The 26,981-nt window shown below is 44.5% G+C and overlaps 1 protein-coding gene across 5 annotated transcripts in view; it reads left to right on the forward strand.

The window, feature by feature from the left end:
* TBP (TATA-box binding protein) overlaps positions 1 to 26,696 on the forward strand; it is a 104,157-nt gene extending 77,461 nt beyond the window's left edge. For all 5 annotated transcript variants that reach the window (XM_083176381.1, XM_083176377.1, XM_083176376.1 and 2 more), the window contains exons 6-8: positions 3,733 to 3,900; positions 17,308 to 17,402; positions 25,874 to 26,696. In XM_083176381.1, coding sequence (XP_083032507.1) covers positions 3,733 to 3,900; positions 17,308 to 17,402; positions 25,874 to 25,953 — 343 coding nt within the window. In that variant the 3' untranslated portion in view covers positions 25,954 to 26,696. The remainder of the gene's footprint in view (positions 1 to 3,732; positions 3,901 to 17,307; positions 17,403 to 25,873) is intronic.
* Positions 26,697 to 26,981: the final 285 nt, after the last annotated feature.

Consider the following 26,981-nt stretch of genomic DNA (forward strand, 5'->3'; position numbering starts at 1 on the left):
AAAAAATAGCTAAAAGAGATCAGAAAGTCGCCCATATCCCATAATGGTATTAATTAAAAAGTACACTTCAGCCCGCAAAAAATGAGCCCTCACCCAGGTCCGTAGGTGGAAAAATAAAAAAGTTATAAGCCGCAGAACATGGCGACGCGACGCAAATTCGAAAAACCGTAACATTTTCTATTTTTTTTTTTAGTGGTAAAATGTAACGAAAACTATATAAGTTTGGTATCACCGGAATCGTAACGACCCATAGAATAAAGATAACCCATCATTTTAAACGAACTATGAACTCCAAAAAAACCGTAACCAGCGCAAAATTGTGGAATTGCGTTTTTTTTTTTTTTTACCCCACATTGAATTATTTCCTGATTCCCCAGAATATTATACGGTATAGTAAATGGTACCATTAGAAAGTACAACTTGTCCCGCAAAAAAAAAGCCCTCATGTGTCTATATAGCCGGAAAATTAAAAAAGTTACGCTTATTTGAACACAAGGAGGAAAAAAAAAAAAAAAATTACCTTAAAAGGCAATGTCGTGAAGGGGTTAAACCAGGAGGGAGATGGTGTTTCCGGTGTTCTCTTCTCTTGAGGAGGCAAAAAAATATATAAACAAACAAAATGGGACAAACTTCGCATTTATATGGACAGTGTAAAGGATGTTTGCAAAAATAACTGTTTTGCTAGTTGTTCTATATGTACATAAGAGAAGGAGCCTGTTTCCAAGCAGGCATTTCCTAGACTGTTACGGTCGGTGTTTGCCTTTGCTAACACTACGGTAAGCAGACCGTTTTCCATAGGATTAATGACTATACCGCTAGGTTAATGTTTTTTTTCTTGGGCTGTACGTCATTCAGGGCTACCACCTGGTCATATGTTTTTTCTTGCCTTTACCAAAGTCTATAGGTTCCATGAGTTCACGTCAGAGGATTCTTAATTTGGGCAAAGCAGTGATGAGAACTGTAAGCCTGAGCATACCCTCCCAAAGGACTGGCTCTTGAACGTCCCAAGGTTGAAGCTGTGTCACCAGGATGGACGAAAGAGAAAAGGGGATTTTTGCAAGAACTTATCGTTGAAATCCCTTTCTCTGAGTCCATCCTGACACAGCGATCCCTCCCTTACGCTCAGTAAGTAAACCGTTCATGCGTTGTCATGTTATTGGTTATGTGGTTTGTGCATAATAAAATGTTCAGGCGTTGTACTGAGTAATTTATTCCAGTGTGCTTTCGAAGTTGAACTAAGGAACTCTGGGATGCTGAAGGGAGGAGCCTGCTCTCAAAGAAGTCAACATAGGTGCCTTGCTCCTCCGGACCCTCCTACATCCCAAGGTTGAAGCTGTGTCACCAGGATGGACTCAGATAAAGGGATTTGAACGGTAAGTTCTTACAAAAATCCCCTTTTCGTACTGTGTTTTGATCACATCGCATGCACAACGCATGCAATGCTATTTTAGCACAAAACAGACCGTATAATCGGTACGTGTATGGGCACCTTTTAGAATGAATGAGGATATCTTTTATGGTTTACCTGTGCCACCCTTTACTTGACTGCATTGCTCTTTAAAGCGGATTCATTCCTGCTTATAGTACCTCTGTCCTCTTTACTAGCTCTCAGTTTGAGTACCCCAAGGCTCAGTCTTTGGTCCTCTACTTTTCTCATTCTATACCTCCTCTCTTGGCAAACTAATCAACTTTAAGTTTTCAGTATCATCTGTATGCTGATTATACTCAAATATATCTCCCTCCCCTGAATTGACACCATCACTATTGCTCCGTGTTTCTGATTTTATTTCTGCCATTTCATCTTGGTTGTCCTCTCACCACCTCAAACTCAACATTTCCAAAACAGAATTCATTAGATTTCCACCAGCCAAGAGTAGTTACCAACCTGTTATCGCTATCACTGTTGAGAACACCCCAATCAACCATACTCCACAAGCTTGCTGCCTATGGGTCATCCTTGACTCTGAACTGTCCTTTATCCCTTACATTCAATCTGTCTAAATCCTGTTACATGCATCTAAAAAACATATCCCAAATGTGTCCATATCTTGCACAAGACACTGCAAAGACTAATCCATGCACTCATTATCTCACGCATTGATTATTGCAATAGCCTGCTTACCGGTCTTCCCAAGAAAACTCTCACCACTGCAATCCATGTTGAATGCAGCTGTGAGGCTGATCTTCCTAGCTAAATGTTCAACATCTGCAGTCCCTCCATTGGTTGCCTGTATCTTACTGTATTCAATATTAAATGCTTCTAATCCATATACAAGGCCATTACCATGACTACACTAACATAGATGTCTTTGCTTATCTCAAAATATATCCCCGCCAGACCTCTCCGCTCTGCAGAAGATCTGCGTCTCTCATTCAGACTCATTACTACATCCCATTCACAATTGCAGGACTTACTTTGTGCAGCACCCTCCTTATGGAATGCCCTTTCACACACATTAAGACTCTCCTCTAGCCTCCAAAATTTCAAGCATTACCTGAAAACTCACCTCTTCAGGCAAGCTGATCATATTCCAGAACCCCCACATAACCTCCAGAAGCATTCATATTTAATTGCATCCCATCAGGACTTTCTTGCAATCCAGTGTGACTTCCATGCTATGGAATCCTATCCTTGTGAATCTTTCCTTGTATCCCTATAGACTGTAAGCTTGTGAGCAGGGCCTTTCTGCCTCTGTTAGTTTACTACCTAGTTTGTTTTATCACTGTTTCCTATTGTAAAGCGCAACGGAATTTGCTGCGCTATATAACAAACAAAGGTACTTATGTAGTATCTGGGCTGCCGATTTTGAAATCGGGTCCATCGCATGCGACCAAAATCGCATGCGATGCGATGGACCCGATTTTTCCATAGGATTCAATGTTAAAATGGACTGAGTCCATTTTAACATGGAATTCAATGGGAAAAAGGGGTCCTTTTCATACCCCTACTATCCAAGTGGGCATGGAGTTGGATATAAACCTGTGGCGAGCGTAGCGAGCCACCAAGCCCGAAGCGTGGCGAGCAAAGCGAGGGGACGGTATTCTGTGTCCCCTCGCGGGGCTCGCTACGTTCGCCACGCTTCGGGCTCGGTGGCTCGCTACAGGTTTATATCCAACTCCATGCCCACTTGGATAGTAGGGGTATGAAAAGGACCCCTTTTTCCCATTGAATTCCATGTTAAAATGGACTCAGTCCATTTTAACATTGAATCCTATGGAAAAATCTGGTCCATCGCATCGATCGCATCGCATGCGATTTTGGTCGCATGCGATGGACCTGATTTTTAAATCGGCAGCCCAGTTACTACATAAGTACCCAAACAAACTATATGCTGTGTGAGGCATCCTGAGCTGCCGGGGGCGGCGTGCGCTGGAGAATAGAGGATCCATGGCGCGGGTTGAGGTCTGGATAAATTCGGTGAGAGAGATAACTGGTCTACCTGGGCAAGCTATAAAATCATGTGGTATTGAAGCCAACAGTAGAGTAAGTATTTGGTAAGAGTAATGCCTGTGGGTCCATTGTGGCTTTTTAGATTTGAAACATTATTTTAGTAAAAATTACTGCACCATGAGGCGCCCCCTTGGTCTTTTCCTCCTCTGGAAATATTTTTTTATACTGAGGTCATGCTTCAGATAAGTTTGCCTGCAAAAATGCAAATATGTATGCTAGTATGCTTTGTTAGATTATGTGTAAACTGGTGTTTTTAAATATTACTATATTCTGTCTTTCAGTGAAGAGCAGTCACGGTTAGCAGCCCGAAAGTATGCTCGTGTTGTGCAGAAGTTGGGGTTTCCAGCAAAGTTTTTAGATTTTAAAATTCAAAATATGGTTGGAAGCTGTGATGTTAAATTCCCTATCCGATTAGAAGGATTGGTCCTTACACATCAACAGTTTAGCAGGTAACTATTTACTACTGTCACAATTGTTTGTATGTGGTGGTGTTGTTTTTTTTTGCATAGATTTTAATGTGTGCTGGTTAAGCAGGTTGGCGGTGCTGCCAGATGGGGCACCAGTTGCGCACACCTAGCAATCGGTGGCATGCAGTCAAATTTTCTGGGGTAGCCATTGCCAGCAGCACAGCTCAGCGTGGTGCTAGCATGCCTGGACATTAAGGAGCGACTGGCACCTGTAATATGCCTATAAAGAAAACATTTCTATAAAAAATACCACATTATTATTAGTATTTTATATGCATCTTTAAGCTCTTTTGTATGCTGGCTGTCACACCAAGGATTTGTGGCATCTTCTTATCTTTCAATGTCACTGACAGTGGCGCTTTAGAGATAATAATAAATATTTAATAAATATTTACTCCCCTGTATGAGTCTTTGTGGGGTCCTTTTTCCTCCACTAATGGGGTCACTCAGTCGGGTATATGAAAAATAGAATCACACAACAAAATCCTTGCGTAATATTGTTTGATTTTTTTCTTAAAAAATATGGGGTGAGAAATTCACCAATTCGGGTGTGTTATATTGCGGAGGAGGCCCTCCTATATCAAATACTCACAGATAATCAATGAAAAAACAGCATATCTGTGAGGTTCTTTTCTCCAATGTTGGGGTCGTTCAATCGAGTATATGTAAAAAACAAATATACAAATATCTTCGTGTAATACTGTTTAAACAAATTTCCCTGGGAATATATATTCCACCAATCAGGATATATTACGGAGGATGCCCTCCTATATTAATTACTCACAGAGTGTCAATATAAAGATAGCATATCTGGGGGGGTCTTTAATTTCCTCCACTCCACTTCTTTAATTGTGGTCACTTTTGGGATAAAAAGTGCTCCTAGGAAAGTAGATGCCGTAGTCACCACTTTATATAACAAGTATCTTTATTGATTAAAAATGCTGGTACAAATATAGTAAAAAGAGGTGGTGGGTGTACTTAGCTTTTGAAAGGTTAGGTCAGGTGAATTTCCAGCAGATGGAATTTAGGAAATGATCGGGGCCCCGATGTCCTTTCCGTCCCAATCAAAAGTAGTTCCCACCACAGCACAGGTCATTGAAGAGTCCCCACCAACGCGTTTCGATCTATTGTAGATCTTTATCAAACAATATTACGCAAGGATTTTGTTGTGTGATTCTATTTTTCATATACCCGACTGAGTGACCCCATTAGTGGAGGAAAAAGGACCCAACAAAGACTCATACAGGGGAGTAAATATTTATTAAATATTTATTATTATCTCTAAAGCGCCACTGTCAGTGACATTGAGATTCTTTTTTCTGTAACTACTTGTACCTTTCTGGAGGTGTGGTGACATCTCCTGAATCTCTCTTTGACAATAGGCTGCTATTTCTAGCGCAGATATATATTTCCTATTTCTCTTCCAGTATCTTCTTATCTTTGTCTGGAGGGGCAGTGGCCTGTAAGCTCTTTTGCATGGCTGCTGCCCACCAGGATTTTCTATGCATTCTCTGTTTTTAAGGAACCCTTCCTCGCTTCTCTGCTGCCGTCAGACTGACAACTGTGGCTAATATTTACCAGCACAAGGGGGAGGGGACAAGCTACTATTGGCTCCCTGTAGCCATCTAGAATTTTAAAATGGTTTTTGGTCATGTGGTCTACAGGGAGCCACCTAAAAGTGGCAAAGCTTTTTTGAAAAATTGTATGCTTTACGTGAATAAATTGATGAAACAACCTTAGATTTATTAACCTTAACAAGTAACTTCTGTCAAATTTAAAAAAATTGTTCTTTAAACGTTACTTAACTAACTTTCATTCTATTCAATGTCTAGGGAGATACATTTATTCATGAGCACCCTGATAGAACAGTTGTTCTAATCAAAAATGGTTTGACTTAATCAAACTTCAGAATGCCTTTAACCAAGGTTGAAAATGCTGTACAGCCTGTGACGGGGGGCTAGGTGTGAAATAATGTGGGATGCCAATGGTCAGCATCCCGACGGATTGCAGTATTTTTATGCTAATCCTACTTTCCCCCTCACTCAGCCTTAACCCCTGCCTAGTGTCTATCCCCAAGGCCAAAACTTACATATGGCATCCATCTGTATTCAGACTGTCAGGATCTTGACACCTATGAATCCTAGTTAGTTTTATGCTCATACACCAAGGAGGTGTAGGCTTCATTTTAGTTTAATAGTTGCAGTGATAGTGAATAGCATTCTATACTGGTAGGTTCATTGGTTTGACAAACAATGAACCTGTGTGTGTGCACATGTGGTAGATAACATTGATTGTAAGTTCCACTGGGGCAGGGACTGAAGTCAGTGGCCAAATATTCTCTAAAATGCTGCAGAGTATGGGTATGTTGTGCTCCCTCTATTATTATTATTATTTTTTTTTTTTAAACAACCCGCCTAAATGCAGGTTTTGTCACTTTGAATACTTTATTAATTGAGAGAAACTGCCATGAGGATCATGGTTCACCGACCCCCCCCCCAATTATGCTGGTCGTAAACATTACATATATTATATACCTGATGTTTAAGTGTATAGACTTGATTCGGTATACACATTGGTAATGTAGGCAATAATACTGAATGAGTACGTAATGTGCGTTTCTTACCTGTCGCTTAGAGCAATCTAGGTTAGCCATTCCAAGCAGGAAAATAGCTTAGATAGTTTGGTCTGTAGAGGTTTTATAGATTTCAAATCAAGGTGCATTCACCGGCTAGATGTGCAAAGTAGTCACCTGGTCGCATGTTGTCCTATGCACTGCCAGAGAATGGTGCCTCCTTAAAGGACTGCTTTGACGTCCCAGTGTTTGTTCTCCACATTAGATAAAAGGGAAATTTATTTTTTGCACTTAGTTAAATCTCTCCTTTCCTGTAGAAAACACAGTAACGGATCTTCTAAGAAGCTGAGTTGAGGTCCATACACACTGGGCGACTTCGAGCTGAAAGCCGCTCAAAACAGCAAGTTTGAGTGGCTTTCAGCTCAAAGCTGCCTAGTATGTATGGCTATGCGGTGATGTGCGCTCCCACATCATTGCAGGGAAAGCCACTCATCTGCTGGTATTACCAGCAGATTGACTGCTTTGCATAGCGCTGAGCTATGCAAAGCCGTCCTCCCCCTGCTGACTGCACCAGGAAGGGGGAAAGCCGCAGCTTTCCCCAGCGATGATAGTGATCATTGTTGTCCATACACGCTGGGCTTAATTGCCCAGTGTGTATGGACCTAGTAGAGAGGTTGGAGCAAAGTTAAAATGGTTTCAGTATTACAGTGCCAGGCTCCTCACACCGCAAACTGTACCCCCACTGTTCCAGTACGAATATCCCACCTTTGCTGATTTTCTTTGACTTTATGAAGGGCTGGATTAAGTGGGGGCTCAGGTAAAGTACCACGAGTGCCTCAGATATAAATCCGATCTTTATTAATGATCTACCGCAAAGCAGCCTGGAACAGCACTCACACAACAGCCACCAACACCACAGAGCAGCATGTATAATGAAAGTAAATCTGCAGCTCAGTGATGGCCCAGCTGCAAGGAAAAGGGGGCTGGAGGACGGGAAGACACACTCGGCAGCCATACATGCCACATGGATGTATTGTCTAAAAGGAGGCACTTTACTAGATCTCCAATAAATTTTGGATAAAATGAAGGTCTAACCTTAATAAGCAATATTCTTTAGAGGTTATGCTTATTTATAGTAATACACTTATATTGTTAAAAATTTAACTCCCTTACAGAATTTGATTTTAAAGATATTATAATTTTTTTTAAATATGGTACAAAATGTACACCGTACGAGATAAAATGCTTTCAAACATTTTGTCATACTTTACTTCACTGATTGGAAGGCAAGCATTTTCTCCAGTCACAGGTTCTCTAAATGTGAACCTGTGAGTGGAGAGTTGTATTTATTGGTACTGTACCTCTGGTGCAGGATAAGGGCATACACAAGGGCTCCTATATTGGGGTCCTGCACATATTGCAAGGCTGGCCCGAGTACCACGGGCCAGCCTGGGCAGTTGTGAGTATAGCCTGAGGCTACCCTTTCAAAAAGGGGCACCATTGTAAGTGGACGGATCTGGCCAGGAGGGGAGCTTACCGCAGGGTTTGCTCCCAGAGGCCATGACACTTCCCCAGCTATCACGCGGCTCTGGCGGTCATTTTAACATACTTGACACCCCTGCATGCTGCTGGAGGCTCCGGACTGATGATGCCAGGGCTGTGCTCCAACATGTCCCTGTCTCCCAGCTGCATCTATGACTGCAGCTGCTACCCCAGGTTCTGTGATCAGACAGTGGGGTTTAGAGCATAGTGGGACAGTATTGGGCTGTATGTTATTAGGTCATAGCACTCCTGTGTTATATACAATGGTGTTGTTGATGGCATGTGGCAGCTCATCTCCTTATACTGTCTCTTATCCAGTGATTCTATCTCAGGTTACCTATACCTACTCTCTGTGTGTGTGTGTGTGTGGTGTATAAGTGAATATATTGGCAGGTGGAAAGTGTATAACTCAGGTTACACTGTCCTCTGAGGGGCCTGCTTTATCAGCCCCCTGTGTTCCATCCCAAAGGGATGTTCCTGCTGATTTTTTTTTTTCCTCTGTATTACTGCTACCACAGAGTGACAGAGAGATCGTTAGATCTATGCAATAATCTGCTTGTGCAATGTGTGTATCTGCTGGCAGGCAGGCACCCCATTTCTGTGTTACAGAAAGATACACTGTGTTCTCAGATTACAGTTTGTGGGGGACAATTTGCAGCCAGCTAGGTCATACAGAGGACAGCAGGAAGTCTTAAATCCTGCTATCAGGGTGACAGAGGTCACTCTCTTACTCTAAAGGGGCATACACATGTAGAGATCTGTGCTAAGCAATTTTGCTAAGCTATTTTGCTAAGCAATTTTGCTGGTGTCAAGATCTCCCATGGGGAGCACATACACATGCAGAGATTTGTGCTAAGTGATTTTGCTAAGCAATTTTGCTTAAGCAAAAAAGTCAGGGTAATGGTTCAGAATGAGAGATTGTGATAAGTATCTCTCATTCTGTACACACAGAGATTTGCAGTCATTTGCTAAGCAATTTGACTAGATTTTGACTGCATGCACTGACTTAGTTAGCAAGAGATATTTAATCTCTCGGAGCATACACACGGAGAGATCTATGCTTACTTTCTAAGCAATCTAGTCAGATTGCTTAGAAAATAGCAAAAATTTGCTCCGTGTGTACACCCCTTAATGCACAGATACTAAGGGCTGGTAACATTGCACTGTCACATACAGAGCTGGTTGTGGTGTGTACTCACAATACAATCCAGTGTGGGATCTGACTATAGTTGGAATTACATTAGGATCACATGCAGATCGCACATTTGAGATCATGATGCGCCCTTTTGGCAGGGCACAAATGTCTATATGAAGTCTAATGCAGATACCATGACTTGTATGTAACTAACTCATGAGTTAGCAAAGTTTTCTATAGCAAGTCAAATAGCAAACTAATCTCAGTGTGTGCAGCCATTACAGTTCTGGTCCAGACACTTCTAAAGTGTAAAAGACCTCTGCAAACTTTCAAACCCTGTTGGCCATAGTCCAGGTCTGTTTAAACCTAATAAAGAGCTCAATCAGCAGCGCTCCTGTCTCTTAAGCAGACAAGGCGTACGATTATGAGGATTTAGTCCCCACAATGCCACTGTTTATTTCATGCTCTGACAGGACACTATGGCAAACGTCACCAACGGTGGACTCTGAAGTGTAATTTCTCCACAGGATAACCTTCGGTATTCCTGTTCAATGGAAGTTGGAAAATAATTTGACTTCCTATTCCTCCAGGCCTCTAGTAGCCTTGCACCCCTGCGGGGTAGCATTTTCGGGGGATGCAGCTGTGGAGGTGAAGTACAAATGGCACTGATGTCATGGGTTCCATTCAAACAACGCCATTACCCTAACTGTGTGGAGTTTATGTATATTCTCCCCGTACTTGTGTGGGATTACTCCAGGTACTCCCGTTTTCTCCCACAAACAATTTGGTTTGTCAATTCTTACGGTTCTCCACTAAATTATGTTAGCGGAGTAACACTGGTGGGCTTGCGTAACCCATGACGGGGCCATATACAATGTGAAATGGGTCATATTGGCCCATTTCGCATTGTTTCCTATGTAAAATGGACTTAATCAAGTCCATCTCATCTTGTGCCATTATAATGGCATAAGACCGACCCGATGCTCCCGATTTCAATGTTAAAAATATTTTAACATTGAAGCCTTTGGCAAAATCGGAGGCATCGCGTCGGGTGCCATGTTAATGCACGCGATGCCCCCGATTTTGGCTTTGCCGGCAAAATGGACCTGATTTCAAAGGAAATCGGGTCCATCGCGGGCTTCGTGTACCTTAACTTAAAGGTCTTCATTAAAGGAACAGGGCTCGGCTCTCTCCCTTTTTATTCCACATGCGATGAGCTTTGTTGCACGACATCCGCTCCTTCTGGCAGGGGGTCCTGCAGATCCAACCTCTGGTTGTTACAAACATGGTGGTTTGATAGGATCTTTCTCTGATTCTTTAGGCCCTTTAGGGCTCTTTACTGGCTAACTGGGACAACGGTTTTCCTGTTGACCGATGCTGCCGGGTGTCTGCCCGGTAGGCTCTGTCAGGTCAGTCGCCTTTCATAGTCTTTCATTCTCATAGGACGGATTCTTTGAAACGTTACTTTACACCTCACAAGGTGGTCCCTGAATTTCAGGTCATCCAGGAGATAGTGATCCCTGCCCTTTGTAGGCCGGTGGTCTCTCCTAGGCAGCAATCAACTGGATGTGGGCTGTGCTTTGCACGTCTATATACATCACGCTGGAACATTTTGGCGATCTGACTCTCTCTTTATCCACTAGAGAATTCCTAAGAGGGGTTGGTCTGCTACCACGCAGACTATGGCCAGCCGATAGCTGCGGTCAGTTATCAAGTAGGCCTCCTTGTTCACCTCCCTCCCGATTCTTGCGGGGGTCCGGACTCATTCCGCTACATCTGTGGGTGTGTTTCGGGCTTTTTCAGGTGGTGCAACTGCAGAGCAACTTGGCAAGGCGGCAACTTGGTCGTCTGACAATGATTTCTTACGCTTTTTTGCGTTTGTTACGTTTGCCTCCCAGAACTCGGCATTCGGCTAGAGTATACTGGCCGCGGCACAGGCGCGTCCCCACCCTTAGGTGGCTGCTTTAGGACGTCCCACTGTTATCCCTCTGGCACCTGACGTCTGCCGCAGAAGAAACCGAGATTTATGTCTTAACTGTTAAATCTCTTTCTTCGAGGACGTCAGGGGCCACAGGGATCCCACCCTGCCGCTCCTGCTTCATTTGTATTGAAGTTCATAGTTCCTCCGTTGAGTGAACTTAGTTAAAGGTTCCTCTGTTGAGGGTACTAACACATGTTACAGTTATGGTTTCTCTGTTGAGCAACCACACACACATATATTTGTTGAATGTGTTTCTGTATGGGTTTCTCTTCCTTCTATCTGGTCTCCTGCCTGGCTTTGGAAAAAAACTGAAAGTAGCTAGCCTAGGAGGCAGGGTAGAGGAGGGGAGGAGCCAGGGCTGTCTCTAGGCAGTCAGAAGTTTTATTCTTTCTGGTGCTGGAAAGGTTGTGACCTCACTCTCTACCCACGGTTACCCCTCTGGCCCCTGACGTCCTCGAAGAAAGAGATTTAACTGGTAAGACCTAAATCTCTGTATCCCTTTTTAAATGTTGCTATAGGTTAAGTATTAAACAGGGTTATAATTTGTTACTGCGTCAGCCAATAGAAATATAGATTGTTATTAGAACAATGTTATTTGCATTTTTTTTCTCTCCTACAGCTTGGTAATGTGGAAGGGTAACTTTTAAGGATCTTCTGTCACTTTTGTACAGCTACATTGTTGTTCAAGGACATATATTATCGCTGTGCTTGTGCAACACCAAGCTCCTTTTATGTATTATAGGCAGATTACCATAAAATGTCTAAAATGTTAATCGTGAAATATTTATTTATGTGTTTCTTTTTAGTCCATCCTGGTGACACAGCTAACTTTGGGATGTAGGAGGGTCTGCAGGATCCAAGGCACCTATGCTGAAGAATTTGGATGCAGGCTCCTCCCTTCTACATCCCATCATGCCTCAGTTCGTATTAGGTGCCCACAGGAGTGGGTGCTATGCTGTTCGGCTGCTCCTGCAGCCGCCATTTCTCTTTGGATTGTAACAGATATAGTTAGGTTTTTATTATTTTATTAACTTAAGTGCAGGTTTTCCTGTGTGTTACTTCTGACAGAAGTGCCACACGATGAGAGCGCAGCAGAGGCTGACAGAAGAGCATCCTGTCAGCTCTCTGTGTGCAGGGGTACGCTGTCTATGCCCACTGCACAGCACTTAGCCCCTTATTGGAAGAGGTTTACCTGGGACCCGGGGGTGTCCTGAACGGTCTCCTTACTTATAAGGGTATCGTGGGGGACGGACCTCCCGCGATGGCGGGCCCCATCTTGGACGGGCTTATAGACTGAAATCCCACCGGGGTCCAGCGCAGCTGGGCGACTCCAAGTGGTCCCAGAGAGAAGGGGAGGCACTGGAGATGGAGAAAAACTTGTAGGAGCGGCTAAAGGGGGAAAGGTGCCAAACTGGCTTCCCTACCCCACTGAAGCAGATACTTGGTCTCTTCCTGCTCTGTGTGCTTGCGCCATTTCTCTGCACTGCGGAGCTGAAACCTGGTTCTTTCTTCGAAGTACAGACGGTGCAGTTTCTCCTGGAAAGTGCTATCCCCGCTGACGCTGAAGTCACTGGCAGCAAGAAGCAGACAGATAAGTACACTGCTACATTACTCTGTGCTTTGCCTGACATTGTATACCGTGGGTTAAATATGACTGACTGGTGTGATGCTGCTGCCGTGGGAGAGGAAGAGCGGGGCATGTTATTGGACTGCAGATTTTGCGGGGTTAAATTAACATGTGAACAGATGGACCAAGGGGATTTGTGCCCTGCTTGTGAGTCTGTGCACAGTGGAGTGCAAGCCCAGAGGCCTGAGCAACAGGAACCTGTGTGGGCTGCTGCATTGGGGAGGTCCATGAATGCCTTGGTTGAGGCCTTTAAATAGGCAAAGGGATAACTTAGTGAAGTCTGCTGGCCATATTTCTTCCTCTCAAACATCTATGGGCTCTATTGCCCCCTCGCAGGGGAACCCAGTGTTATTGCAGGTCATGCAGGACACTGCACAGGGGGTTCATAGGATGAACTCCCTTTTGGAGCAATTTGCAAACCCTTCTGAGTGTCCTTCCTCCAGATGGCTTTCAGCTACACCTTGTCTGAGGAGGACAAAGTGCAGGCACATTGTGTCTTTAAAAGGATGCGTAGATATTCTGTGACGTTGCCTTCAGATGAAGGCATGGTTTCCTTGTTGGGGGAAGCTTGTAAAGTTCCAGGTAGGAAAGTGACTATGTCAAAGAGGTTTGCAAACATGTACACCATGCTTGAGGAGCATGTGAAATTGTGCGAGAAGGTCCCTTTAGTGGATGCTCCTGTAGCTAGATTGTCTAAGGCCACAGCTTTGCCAGTACAGGGTGGGGCAGCCTTTTAAGGACCCCGTCGACAAAAAAAGTGGTAGGATGCCTTAAGGCAGTGTTTGAAGGAGTGGGTTATACACTCCGCCCCATTACTGCTTCAGAATGGGTAGCCAAAGCAATGATTTAAGTGCAGCCTGATTCGGAGGCCTTTACCTTAGTCAAAAAGCTCGGATGTGCAGCAGAGTACATTTGAGGCTGGGGAAGAAGGCGCAAATATAGCATCGAAGGTATCCGCCACATCAGTGTCTGCAAGACGAGCCCTCTGGCTTAAAGCTTGGGAAGCAGACAGTGAAACAAGTCTCTGGCTTTTAAAGGGGAGTTGGTTTTTGGTTCTGAATTGGAATCCATCATAAAGCAGGCCACTGGGGGTAAGATTACCTTTCTTCCTACCACAGCTAAACTTCAGGGTCAAAGTTTGGAGTTTTTAAGCCTTTCTTTCGCTCATCCTTTCGGGGGTGGAGCATCCAGCAGAGGACAGGCCGGAAGAGAGATTCCCAGCCAATAAAGGAAAAGCTTCCAAATCTAGGTTTGGAGCCTTTAGCAAGAAGCAGGTGTCTAAAGGAGAGGATAAGTCCTCTGCATGACGGGGCAGAGACTCCCCGTTCTTACCGCAGAGTGGGGGGTAGTCTCCTGCAGTTTCGGAACCGATGGAACCCCTTGGGTTCACTCCGTTGTCTCAAAGGGTTACCAGATAAATCTCAGGGGCCGGTCCCCCACTGAGATTTCTCCCCACTCCTTTGCCAAGGGAAGCCAGCTCACGTACTGCCCTACTGGGGGCAGCATTGGCTCTCAGGGAGAAGGGGTGGTGGTCTCGGTTCCTCAGGAGGAGCGAAAGAGGATTTTAGTCAATCATATTCTTGGTCCCCAAACCAGATGGGTCTGTCAGACCCATTCTAAATTTGAGGTCTTTAAATCAGCATCTTTGGGTGGATCATTTCCACATGGAGTCTCTGCGTTCAGTGCTTTGCAGCATAGAGCCAAGGGAATGTATGGCATCAGTAGATATTCAGGATGCGTATCTTCATATACCCATATGCAAGGAACATCAGTCCTTACTTCGTTTTGCGATAGAGGAGACTCATTTACAGTTCCAGGCCCTACCCTGGCTACGGCACCAAGGGTCTTCACAAAGGTGATGGCTGTCATGGCAGCGACCCTCAGGCTGAGAGGGATAGTGATTACCCCCTACTTAGACAATCTGCTATTCAAAGCAGAATCAGAGGAAAGACTTCAAGAACACCTAACAGTGGTGACACCGTTATTACAGGACATGGGATGGGTGTAAAATCTTCCCAAGTCTCATTTGATTCCCATACAGGAGATTACTGTTGCTGGTGGTAATTTTGGACACCCATTTACACCGGGTATTCCTACCAGAGTCCAAAGCAAGGGACATCCGTCAACTGGTATTGATGATCTTGCAAGCAACAAGTCCTACAGTTTGGCAGGGGGTGAAACTTCTCGGCAAAATTGTAGCGACGTTTGAGACGACAGCCAGGTTCCATTCAAGGACATTTCAATGGAACATACTTTCCTGTTGGTCAGGGAATGCGAAAACCATGACCAAGAGAGATTACTCCTATCTCAGGAGACAAAGGAGTCCTTTGTCTGGTGGATGGACATAGAGACATTGCAGCTGGGGCGTTCCCTTCGATCTTGGGGGTAGGTGGTGATCACGACCGACACCAGTCTCAAAGGTTTGGAGGCAGTTGCCCTTCACCTACGGTTGCAGGCAAGAATCCAAGCTGCCAATAAATATATTGGAACTTTGAGCGGTTTGGAAGACACAGCGGTGGTTTACCTGAATCATCAGGGCAGGACTCGCAGCAGGAAGTCTTGCGGATTTTCAGTTGGGCAGAAATCAACACTCCTATTCTGTCAGCTGTGTTCATTCCGGGGATCCGGAATGTAGAGGCGGATTTCCTCAGCAAAGAAGACCTGCTGGAGGGGGAATGGTCATTACATCAGGAGGTATTCCAGGCAGGAGATTGTGAGTCGCTGGGGGCTCCCAGAAGTGGATTTAATGGCATCCAGGAACAACTTCCAGGTTCCGAGATTTTGTTCACGAACCAGGGACCCAGCCACTTTGGCGGCGGATGCCATGACTGTTCCGTGGCACTTTCACCTGGTTTACGTTTTTTCCCCCATTCCGGTTGATACCACGGGTGATGAGAAGAAGTCTCAACAAGTGCAAGCCATTTTGATTGCACCACTGGCCCAAGAGGTCCTGGTATTCAGACATTCTGAGATTGTCAATGGACAATTGGCCTCTTCCTCTTCGACAGGATCTTCTAAGGCAAGGGCCATTTCCACACCTGGACCTAGCTTGGCTCAATTTGACCGCTTATGAAACCTCCTTATTGAAGAGAAAAGATTGTCTGATGCAGTTATCCAGACTATGCTGAGGGCTCGTAAGCCGGTGTCTGCTGCAAATTCTCATTGAGTCTGGAAAATTTACATCAGGTGTTGTGAGCCTCAAAGTGCACACCTCTAAGTTCAAGGTGTCTAGATTGCTGGATTTCCTTCAGGATAGTTTCTCAACAGGTTTGGGAAGTACAGCTTTCTGCTCTGTCCATTTTCTTCCAGAAAAGGATAGCTTTTTTTTTGCCTGAGGTTCAAACCTTTTTACAGGGCGTAACCAGGCTAAAACCTCCATATAGGCAGCCGGTGGTGCCGTGGGATTTGTCGTTGGTTCTGTCAGTATTGCAGAACCCTCCCTTTGAACCGTTAAGGTCAGCTGACCTTTAAATATGTTTATTGGAATTTTTTCTTTTTTGTTAGCCATTGCTTTGGGTAGACTTGTATCGGAGTTAGGAGCTTTGTCCTGTAAGTCTCCACATTTAATTTTTCATGAATATAGGGCTGTGCTTCGAACAGTGCCTAAGTTTTTACCAAAAGTGGTTTCTTCCTTTCATCTAAAGCAGGAGATTGTGCTCCCGGTATTTTCTCCTCCAGAAGGGGCAAAAAATAAAGACAAGTTAAGGAAATTGGACGTAGTTCGTGCCTTGCGAATTTACATGGAAAGGGTAAAGGACATCCACAAAACCGATCTGTTTGTATTGTACGATGTGCATAAGAGGGGGTGGCCTGCTTCTAAGCAGACTATTGCCAGGTGGTTAAGGTCAGTAATTGCCTTTGCTTACACCAAGGTAGGTAGACCTGTTCCTTCTCGAATTAATGCACATACCACCAGGTCAGTTGCTTCCTCTTGGGCTGTGCGTCATGGGGCTACAGTGGAGTAGTTGTGCAGGGCTGCCAATTGGTCCTCTGTTCATACCTTTACCACATTTTCCATGAGTTTGCTTCGGAGGACGCTTCATTTGGACGGGCAGTGATGAGAACTGTCAGTCTGAGCGTACCCTCCCAAAGGACCGGCTTGTGAACATCCTAAGGTTAGCTGTGTCACCAGGATGGACGAAAGAGAAAAGGGGATTTTTGTAAGAACTTACCATTTGAACCCCTTTCTCTGAGTCCATCCTGGTGACAGTGATCCCTCCCTTACGCTCAGTAAGTCATACCGTTCATGTGTGTCATGTTATGGTTATATGATTGTGCATATAAGATGTCGGGCATTGTACTGAGTTATGTATCCTAGTGTGCTTTAGAAGTTGAACTGAAGCGTGATGGGATGCAGAAGGGAGGAGCCTTCGCCCAAAGTCTTCAGCATAGGTGCCTTGGCTCCTGCAGACCCTCCTACATCCCAAGAGTAGCTGTGTCACCAGGATGGACTTAGAGAAAGGGGTTCGAACAGTAAGTTCTTACAAAAATCCATTTTTATATAATGTGTGTATTTTTTGTTTCTCTGATAGTTACGAGCCAGAGTTATTTCCAGGTCTTATCTACAGGATGATCAAACCAAGAATCGTTCTTTTGATTTTTGTCTCTGGGAAGGTTGTATTAACTGGTAAGTGGCATTTTTATTTATGGTCAAGATTTTCATATGAAGTACCCAGAACAAGCACATGAGTTGGCAGTGAGAAATGGATACTAGAATATATATATACCCCTATACAGACCTTCAACAAAAATATTAACCCTTTAAGTGCCAACGTTGCTGTGAGCTATCCTCAAAATATCGTCTAAAAATGCCAGCTTCGCTCACGGCTCTATTTATACTCTATTTATACTAGAAGTCAATTAAATTCGTTAAATATTGCCCCCCAAAAAAGAAGTCACTGAGCGATGCTGGTATTTTTTAATTTTAAAGATTTGATTGGCAATTTTCACATCTATTTTGACAACTTCCCTTGGCACTCAAAGGGTTAACTATTCTAGTTAATCCAAAATACTCTTGTCTCTATCTTTTTTAACGTCTCTGGTCCCCATGTCAGGGATATCTACCCTAGTGGAACCTGACTGGGCTGCTTCTCTGGCAATAAGGGACCGTACCACCCAGTTGGCAGCTTCCAGGCCGGCCTAGTTTCGGTACAGATTTAGCTCCTTGGTTTAGCTCCTTGGTTGTCCCCAATTGTACCACCTTGGGTTCAAGGCCTATCCCAGTCAGTACAGGGACTCATTCAGGTTTCTTCCAACCTACAACAAGCCCTTTCCTCTAGTACACTAAGAAGATTCTCTGTATAATGATTTCTCACAGGAAAAACCGGAATCTCTGGATTCTGAGAAAGAGGAGCCTCAGTCCAGAGAGGACCATATGACTTTAAAACAAGATGATGGTTTGGTGAAGGCTGTCAGGGATGTTCTCTGGATGTTTGAGAATGATTCCCAGTCTGCCTCGCAGGTCCTCATGTTTAAACATAAAGCGTACTCTGCTTCATTCCCTCTGTCCTGTTCAAGGAGGCCTACTCGCATCCAAATATGAAGATTCATCTTCTCTTTGGTGACTTCTACCCTGTAGCAGAAGGTGATCGGGAGCATTGTGAGGCATCCTCTCTTGTGGGCACACTCTGCCCTTTAAGGAACCTACAGATCGAAAACTGGAGCAGTTGCTAAAAATTGTATACTCCGATGCGGGCGCAGCCGCCCCCGTCCGGCCTTTGCTTGGGTTTCTGTGGCTGCACGTAGTTGGCTGGGTGCCCTTGTAGACTGTCTTAGGTCAGTGTCTAGGTGATCTGATTTAATGACATTTGTGGATCATTGTCGTTTTAGCCTATATGGCTAAAACGACAATAAAATCTGGTGGCAAGTTGTGCCTTTATGGTTTCGCTGACACAGAAGAAGGCCTTGGAGGCGCTTCCCTTTTCGGGAGAGGTCCTTTTTGGATCACAATTGGATAAGAATGTTGTCGTTATAGCAGCTTCCAAGATGGCTTTCTTTCCCTCAGCTGCCCTAAAGCCAAGACTGTGGGGGCATCGTTCCTTTCGGCCTCAGGAAAACATTCTGCCCATTTCCAGCTCCCATCTGAAAAGCCTCAGTCTAAGGGCCATTAGAGCTATCTGCATATATAATGTATTAGGGCCATCGGCTGCGGCAATCTTTTCTGAGCCCAAGAAACCTCCAATCAGAGGCATTTTTACAGTACCATGTAGAGAATACAGGGTAGGGCACGTTTACACTGCACCGCATCCCAGGACTGTTTTGGCTTCAGCCCAGATTGCGACCTGGGATGAAATGCCGGGACACTAGACCCAGGATATTCTTTCAGGACCCTTTCACACTGAGCAAATTCTCCGGTTGATGTGCGTTCATGTGCAATAACCTGGGAGATATTTTTCAGTGTGAAAGGAGTATTACTCAGGGTTCTCATTTTTCAGTATTCTAAGTGGATTATGGTGACATTGGATATAAGGTAGAATTAAAGTATGTAATACTTGTTTTTGAATTTAAGTGGTCTAGTCACTGGGCACCATCTTTTGAAAACTTCCTATCCATCATAATGTGATGGATGGAGTGTTCTAGTGTAGCAACTATCACTTTCTTTTCTTTCATCCAGCAGGGGACACTGGCGTTCACTCTGGGTTTTAGAGCAGGAATGCTGGGAGTTGGCAAACTCTAAAAGTTTAGAAAGCTGGCTCCTCCCCTCTAATACCCAGCAATCCCAGTTAGAAAAGTTGTGCCGAGGGAGCTGGGCCAATCTTTTGGATGGGGGCCATGACGATTGTCATCTGAGCTCAGTGAATCTGGCAGTGCGCAGCCTCAGTGGGCCTCCACGCTCACCAAATTGGCTGACAAACTGGTGACTTCATGACGGCGGGCCCTAGCGCCTAGCCTGTCAGACAAAAATGGCCACTGATTCATCTACAGGACTAAGATGGGGGTGGGCTACCCCAGATTGATCCTTATGTCGACCTTGGTGATGATTTGGCAGATGTACATGTATACACAGTCCCAGATCCTGATCCTGCCCCCGTCGGGGTTGAAGGGTTAATAGTGGCAGTTAAGCGGGTCCTTAATTTGCTGACATGCCTGAACCGGTATCTCAGGAGATAGGCTTATTTGGGAAACAGAAAAGGCAAGTGGTAGTTTTTCCCTTCCCCAGTCAGGCCCAACTTTCTGCAAGATGGCAGACCCCTGATAGGTTTCAAATTCTTAATAGATTTGCTACTCTTTACCCCTTCCAATCATTGGATTTGGTCAAGTGGATGTGTGGAAGACAACCTTGCCAGTCCCGGGTGCATCTTCTCTGAAGGACCCTTCAGATAGAAAGCTAGACAACAAACTTAAGGCCCTGTACACTGCTGCAGGATCTCAACTGCAACCTGCTATAGTATCAGCCTGGGTTAACAAGGCCATTGTCAAATGGTCGGAGGAACTCATCGATGGACTTAATTCTGGGGTCCCTAGGCAGGATCTTCAGTTTGGCGGAACACATAGAGGAATCTGCCTCCTTCCTGGGTGACACCACTAAGGAAATCACTCTTTGCCACTCGTATTTCAGCAGATGCTATTGCCTCCTGCAGAGCTCTGTGGCTTCGGTCATGGCAGGCTGCTGTTGAATCCAATAAGGTTGTAGAGGCCCTGGCCTTTATGGGAGAGATGCTGTTTGGTCCAGAGTTGGACAAGTGGATCTCTCAGGTTACGGGAGATAAGTTGGCCTTTCTACCTTCTGCTCCTCCCCTGGCCAGATGCCAATATAGTGGCCCTTTTCAGTCCTTTAGGACCCAACAGTCCTTTCGAGGACGAGGTAGGGGTACCTTCTCCGCCCCCTTCAGAGGTTCACCTCGGGGTCAGGCATCTTCCCAGCCCCAGCAGCCGAAGCCTGCTAATAAACCAGTGGCATGACAATCACCGGCCTTTCTAGAAAGGCTGGAAGTTGGGGCCCGCTTGCTGGTTTTCAACCGCAATGGTTCACCACCATGTCAGATGGGTGGGCTTGTCAGGTTATTACAGTCGGTTGCAGAATCCTGTTTGTGGAACGTCCTCCCTCTCGGTTCTTCATAACAAGTCTTCCGACCCTTCCAGAAAAATGTCTCCCTCTTCTGGCGGCCATTAAAAAGTTCCTACAGGCCCAAATCATTGTTCCTGTTCTGGAAAAGGAAAGGGGTTGGGGCTACTTTTCAAATACTTTTTGTGGTCCCAAAGCCGGACGGGTATGTAAGGCTCATCCTCAATCTCAAATCCCTCAACCAATTTGTAGTGTACTAGCCCTTCAAGATGGTGTTGATCCACTTGGTCATAGCATCGCTGGAACCAGGGGAGTTCATGGTGTCCATCGACATCAAGGACACCTATCTTCATGTCCCAATTTGGATTCCTCATCAGGCTTTTCTCTGATTTACGGTGCAACAGGACCAGTTCCGTGCTCTACCATTTGGTTCGTCTTTGGTTCCTCGAATTTTTACCAAACTATTGTCAATTTTAATTGCCCACCTAAGACTTCGGGGAATCACTATTGTCTTGTGCCTGGACAATTTGCTGATTAAGGCACCATCAATGTCGCTTCTACAACAGCACGTTCATGTTTTGGTCCAATATGGCTGGATGATCAACTACAAGAAGTCACATCTTTACCCATCCAAAGGCTACAGTTTCTGGGGCTCCTGTTGGACACCCAAGAGCAGAGAATCTTTCTCCCAGATGACAAGATCACTGCTATTTGCCTCATCGTCCGCCAGGTACTCAAGACCAGACTGGTTCAGATCCATCTGTGTATTCAGCCCCTGGGGAAGATGGTGGTGGCCTTCCTAGCCTTAGTTTGACAGGTTCCATTCCAGGACTTTGCATTTGGATCTGCTGAGCCCAATGGCCGAGGTCCCATTTGTACATCCATTGCTTTATACAACGCTCCCATTTCACGCAGTTATCTCTCGAACCTGAGCAGGGGTCGTCTTTTTATGGTATGGGATTGGATCATACTCACCACAGATGCCAGCCTCAGGGGATGGGGAGCGGTGGTCCTGGGCTCCCGGCTTTGGGGATGGTGGTCTACCTGGGAGTCTTAACTATCCATAAATGTGTTGGAATGAAGAGAGATCTTCAGGGCAGCTCAAGACTACCTTCAGGGCCACCAAGTGATGGTCCAGTCGGATAACGTGACGGCTGTCACGTCAACCGACAAGGCAGCATAAAAAGTCGCAACGACATGAAGGAAGCCTCCAAGATTCTTTGATGGGCAGAGAACATGGATGTCATTCTCACGGCAGTGTATCTACTGGGGGTAGACAACTGGGAAGTAGACTTACTCAGTCGTCAAGACTGAATATGTGGTGGATGCACTGGAAGTGCAGTGGAAATTCTGCTTTGTGTATCGGTTTCCTCCTCTTCTAGGGAGGGTTCTAAAAAGACTAAAACGAGAGAGCTCATGCGATCCTCATTGCGCCTCATTGGCCCAGGAGGAATTGGTTCTCGGAACTCCAGTCCCTTCTGGCGGAAGATCAAATACATATACTTTAATATGGAGTTGATCCATCCCCTTTGCAGCTATAACTGTTTCCAATCTACTTGGAAGGTTTTATACAAGTTATTGGAGTGCTTCTATGTGAGTTTGTACTCCTTCATTCTGTAGAGCAGTGGTCTTTAACCTTTTTTGGGTCGGGAGCTACTCGCGACAAAATAAACCGCCCGAAGAGCTACTAAAGTAAAATTTTTTAAGTCTGCATAATATCAAAAAAATGCCCTTTACACATAATGCCACAAACCGTAATGCCCCTGACACATTAGGCCACACACTGCAATGCCCCAGACACAATATGCCACACACTGCAATGTCCAATATGTCACAAACATACCTCCCAACACTGTAAGCAGAGGAGAAGAGACATCTGCGTGCCAAAAATGAGAGGGTTCGCTACTACCGTGGAACTCCTGCGAGGCTACATCCCCCATTTTTTCCGCTATGGGGACATGGTCAGCTCTCTAAGAGCTGTAGCCACATGAGGTGCGGCCATGGAAAATGGGGGTGTGATACACATATGCCCTCAATAGTGCAGTGCCAGATACACATGACCCCAAAAGTGCAGTCCGTGATACCCATTATAAATATGCCCCGCACCGTGATGCTCCATTATACAAATGCCCCACACCGTGATGCACCATTATACATATGCCACACCGTGATGCTCCATTATGCAAATGCCACAATGTGAAGCTCCATTATACAAATGCCCCACATCGTGATGCTCCATTATACATATGCCACACCGTGATGCTCCATTATACATATGCCCCATACACTGTGATGCACCATTATCTATATGTCCCATACCGTGATGCTGCATTATACATATGCCCCATACACTGTGATGCACCATTATCTATATGTCCCATACCGTGATGCTGCATTATACATATGCCCCACAATGTTAAGCTCCATTATACAAATGCCCCACAGCGTGATGCTCCATTATACATATGCCACACACACACAATGCCCATTATACATATGCCCAACAACGTGATACTCCGTTATACAAATGCCCCACAGCGTGATACTCCATTATACATATACCACACCGTGATGCTCAATTAATCATATGCCACACACCGTGATGCTCATTAAACATATGCCACACAAATGATGCCCATTACACATATGCCCCACACCTTGATGCTCATTAATTAATAATCATCAAGGTATCTGGGGCATATGCCACACACGATGCCATTATACAAATGCCCCACAGCGTGAAGCTCATTATTAATGAGCATCAAGGTGTGGGGCATTTGTATAATGGGCATCGTGTGTGTGTGTGACATGTGTGTGGCACATGATGGCATCATGTGTGTGGCATATGCCCGACACACCTTGATGATGATTATTTAATGAGTATCAAGGTGTGGGGCATATGGGCATTTAATGGGCATTATTTGTGTGGCTCATTAAACATATGCTATACACATGATGCCCATTATACAAGCAGTGAAAACGGAATGCAGGCTGGAGTCACCCCTAATGTATGTGCTTTGCGCACACACAGTTTAAAAAAAAAAAAATGACCTAACGGAGTTGAGCAGAGGCTGTGGCGTCAATAAGAAAGTGCGGCATGTTGGGGACGTCAGGAGGTCACTGCCGCCAAGTGAGGAAGCGCTACGCGGCAGGAGGTCACTGCCGCCGTCAGGTCCAGAAATGCGGCATTAACTCACTTTCTGACCTCCTGTCGCCATGCAAGGAACTGCTACGTGGCAGGAGGTCACTGACAGCCCCGAGCTACTGTAACACACCTGGCGAGCTACCCGTCGCTCGCGAGCGACAGGTTGGCGAACGCTGCTGTAGAGCATGTATGAGGTCAGGCACTGACGTTGGATGAAAAATGGGGTTGAGGTCAGGGCTTTGTGCGTTCCAGTCAAATTCTTCCACACCAAACTCCTTGTCTTTATACTCCTTGCTCTGTGCAATGGGGCAAAGTCATGTTTGAATAAAAAAGGGCTTTCATCTAAACTGTTGCCGCAAAGTTGGAAGCATAGAATAGTTCAAAATGTCTTTTGCATGCTGAAGCATTAAGATTGCCCTGAAGTGCAGATTATGGGCCTAGCCCAAACCCCGAACAACAGCCCCATACCATTATTCCTCCATCAAGTCTCAACGTTCTCCCGACCTCTGCCAAACCCAGACTCGCCCATCAGATTGCCAGACAAGTGTGATTTGTCACTACAGAACCAGTTTCCACTTCTCCATAGTCCATTGTTCTTTACACCACTCTATCTGACACTTGCCATTGGACTTGATGTAAGGCTTGCATACAGCTGCTCGGACATGGAAACAAATTTCATTAAGCTCCCATTGCACAGTGGAATTTAGAACTCTTTAGCTATGGAATCAGCAGAGTGTTGACCCCATTTTGTCATTTGGCATGGTCTTAAGTTTTGTGGCTGTTCCTAAATACTTTCTAATAATATCACTTACAGTTGACCGTGGAATATTATGAATTCCATGGGCTATCTTATTGCAGAGGTGGCATCCTATCACAGTATCATACTTGAAGATATGGTGTTCACTTTTTTTTGTATCACAAATGGCAACTGCATAACTAGGTGCTTCATTTTATACACCTGTGGCAATCGATCTTATTAAAACAGAATTCAATATATATTCGGTGTGGCTAAATACTTTTTGACCATATAGTGTAGAGTTAGAATGTAAGTCCCTATGGAGTCTATTCAATTAGAGTTGGATCCATTCCAACTTGCCCTATTAAATGAGCAGCAATTTGGTTGTTCTTGGTGTCCTGTCCTGCTGCTGCGGTCAGCCGCTTCCCATGAGTGAAATCACAGGGAGCTGCTGGAGGGAGCAGCACTCAGTTTGTAGCAGGCTGGGGAGCGCTGCCGGGTGAGAGGAGGCTGGCCGAGGGGACGCCCGTCATAAAGGGTGCCAGGACCGGGTGAGCAGCATTGGGAGGATGGCACCAGGTGACCAGCAATAGCACCACCACTGCTCACCCGGCACGGCATCTCCTCAATACAACTTTTTTTAAGTTGGCTTGAGATTGTCAGAAACTAGCCTAGTCGAATAATGGATTTGACTAAAAAATGTCAAACTGCCGCTTTCCAACAAACTGCAGCTGCCAACTCTAATTGACTAGACCCCTGCATAGTGTTCACTCTCAATTATTCGTCCTTATTTTTTTCCTGTTGTCACATGGTGCTGATCCAGTGCATTTCATCACTAAAGCTGAATATACAGACATACATATGCATTTTAATGTTTTCTAAGAAGACACACCAAGGGCTCACTCAAAATTACCAGTGAAAGGGGTGAGTTGCATTTGCACTGGCATGTTATCTTCAGCCACTGCATCACAGTTAGTCACCCACTGGACTCACTGATGAATTTTTTTTTCATTTTTACACGGCTCTATTGGGTTGTAGATCTAAATATGCGAGTCGGTATACAGCTGCTTGCGCTGTGACTTCATCGTGGGTAAAAGTATGGACCCCTAAGTGCCTTTGCTCTAGATACCCAGCAGTCAAATTCTGTATCTTCCTGCAATACACTGTACACAGTTGGCATGCCTGATTCATTGATTTGTTTTTGTTTATTAGGTGCTAAAGTCCGAGCAGAGATATACGAAGCATTTGAAAATATATATCCTATCCTAAAAGGCTTTCGGAAGACTACATAACAGCTGCTGTTTTTAACTTTGTATATGTTTTATGTAATATAGAAACTTTTTTTTTTTGTGGCAAGGTGCACCATTACTTCTGGTGTTCCACAGACTTCCATATGTTCCGGTCCCATTACTTTTTTCCACACACAACCTTCTATATTCATTTTTATTCTATCTGCCAAATATTTGCTTAAGATTTTATGTGGAAGGCTTTTGACTTTTAAAAAGTTTTTAAATGATAGTTTTATGAAAATTGATAATATAACAGCTATTTGATTATAAATAAAAGGACTGTAGTTGGGCCATGATGTGTGAATTGAAGCATCAAAAGTATTTCTCTTAACTGTTTACTGGAATCTGTACCCATCAAGTATAAAATTGGGATCCTTAGAGGACCTAACTACTGTAAATATGTTTCAGATAAGTGTTCTAAATTATACTTTATGGGTATATTTTGAAACCATTTTATGTTTTAGTAAATTATTTCCCAGTCCTCTAATCCCCTTCATTTTTTTTATCAAACACATTCAGTTTGAATGTTGTACATACATTTTTAGGACTTTTATGTACGTTACCGCAGCCACTAAAAACAACTGTTAAACAATAGGTATTACTACTAAAGCTATTTTAAACCATTGTATATTACTGGCTGCAACTCAAATTTTATTTTTATTGTAAAGCTGTAACATTTTGTGCCAGAAACATTCCTGAATTGCAGTGTTCAGTTGGGCAAAATAAATGTAATGCTTTAATTTAAATGGTTTTGTTTATCTTATTTCTTGTGTTCGTCCTTTGTGGTAGGTGAATACGTAAGAATTATTTTTAACCCCCACCCTGTGTTGTGTGTGTTTTTGTTACATACTGGGAGTTAAGTCGGCATAGTTTACTCTCAATTTGTCTCCCTAGGAGGAAGAGAGAATTGTATTATGACGCCCGTCTCTCTACTATTATAAAATGCATGTGATTGCAAAGTGGACAAGATCATGTGTTATACTGTAGGTACAGGTTTTATACATTACGTATAGGACCTTTATTCAGGTCTG

This window comes from Crinia signifera, chromosome 3 (genome assembly GCF_055691185.1).
Source record: "Crinia signifera chromosome 3, ASM5569118v1, whole genome shotgun sequence".
Taxonomy (NCBI): domain Eukaryota; kingdom Metazoa; phylum Chordata; class Amphibia; order Anura; family Myobatrachidae; genus Crinia; species Crinia signifera.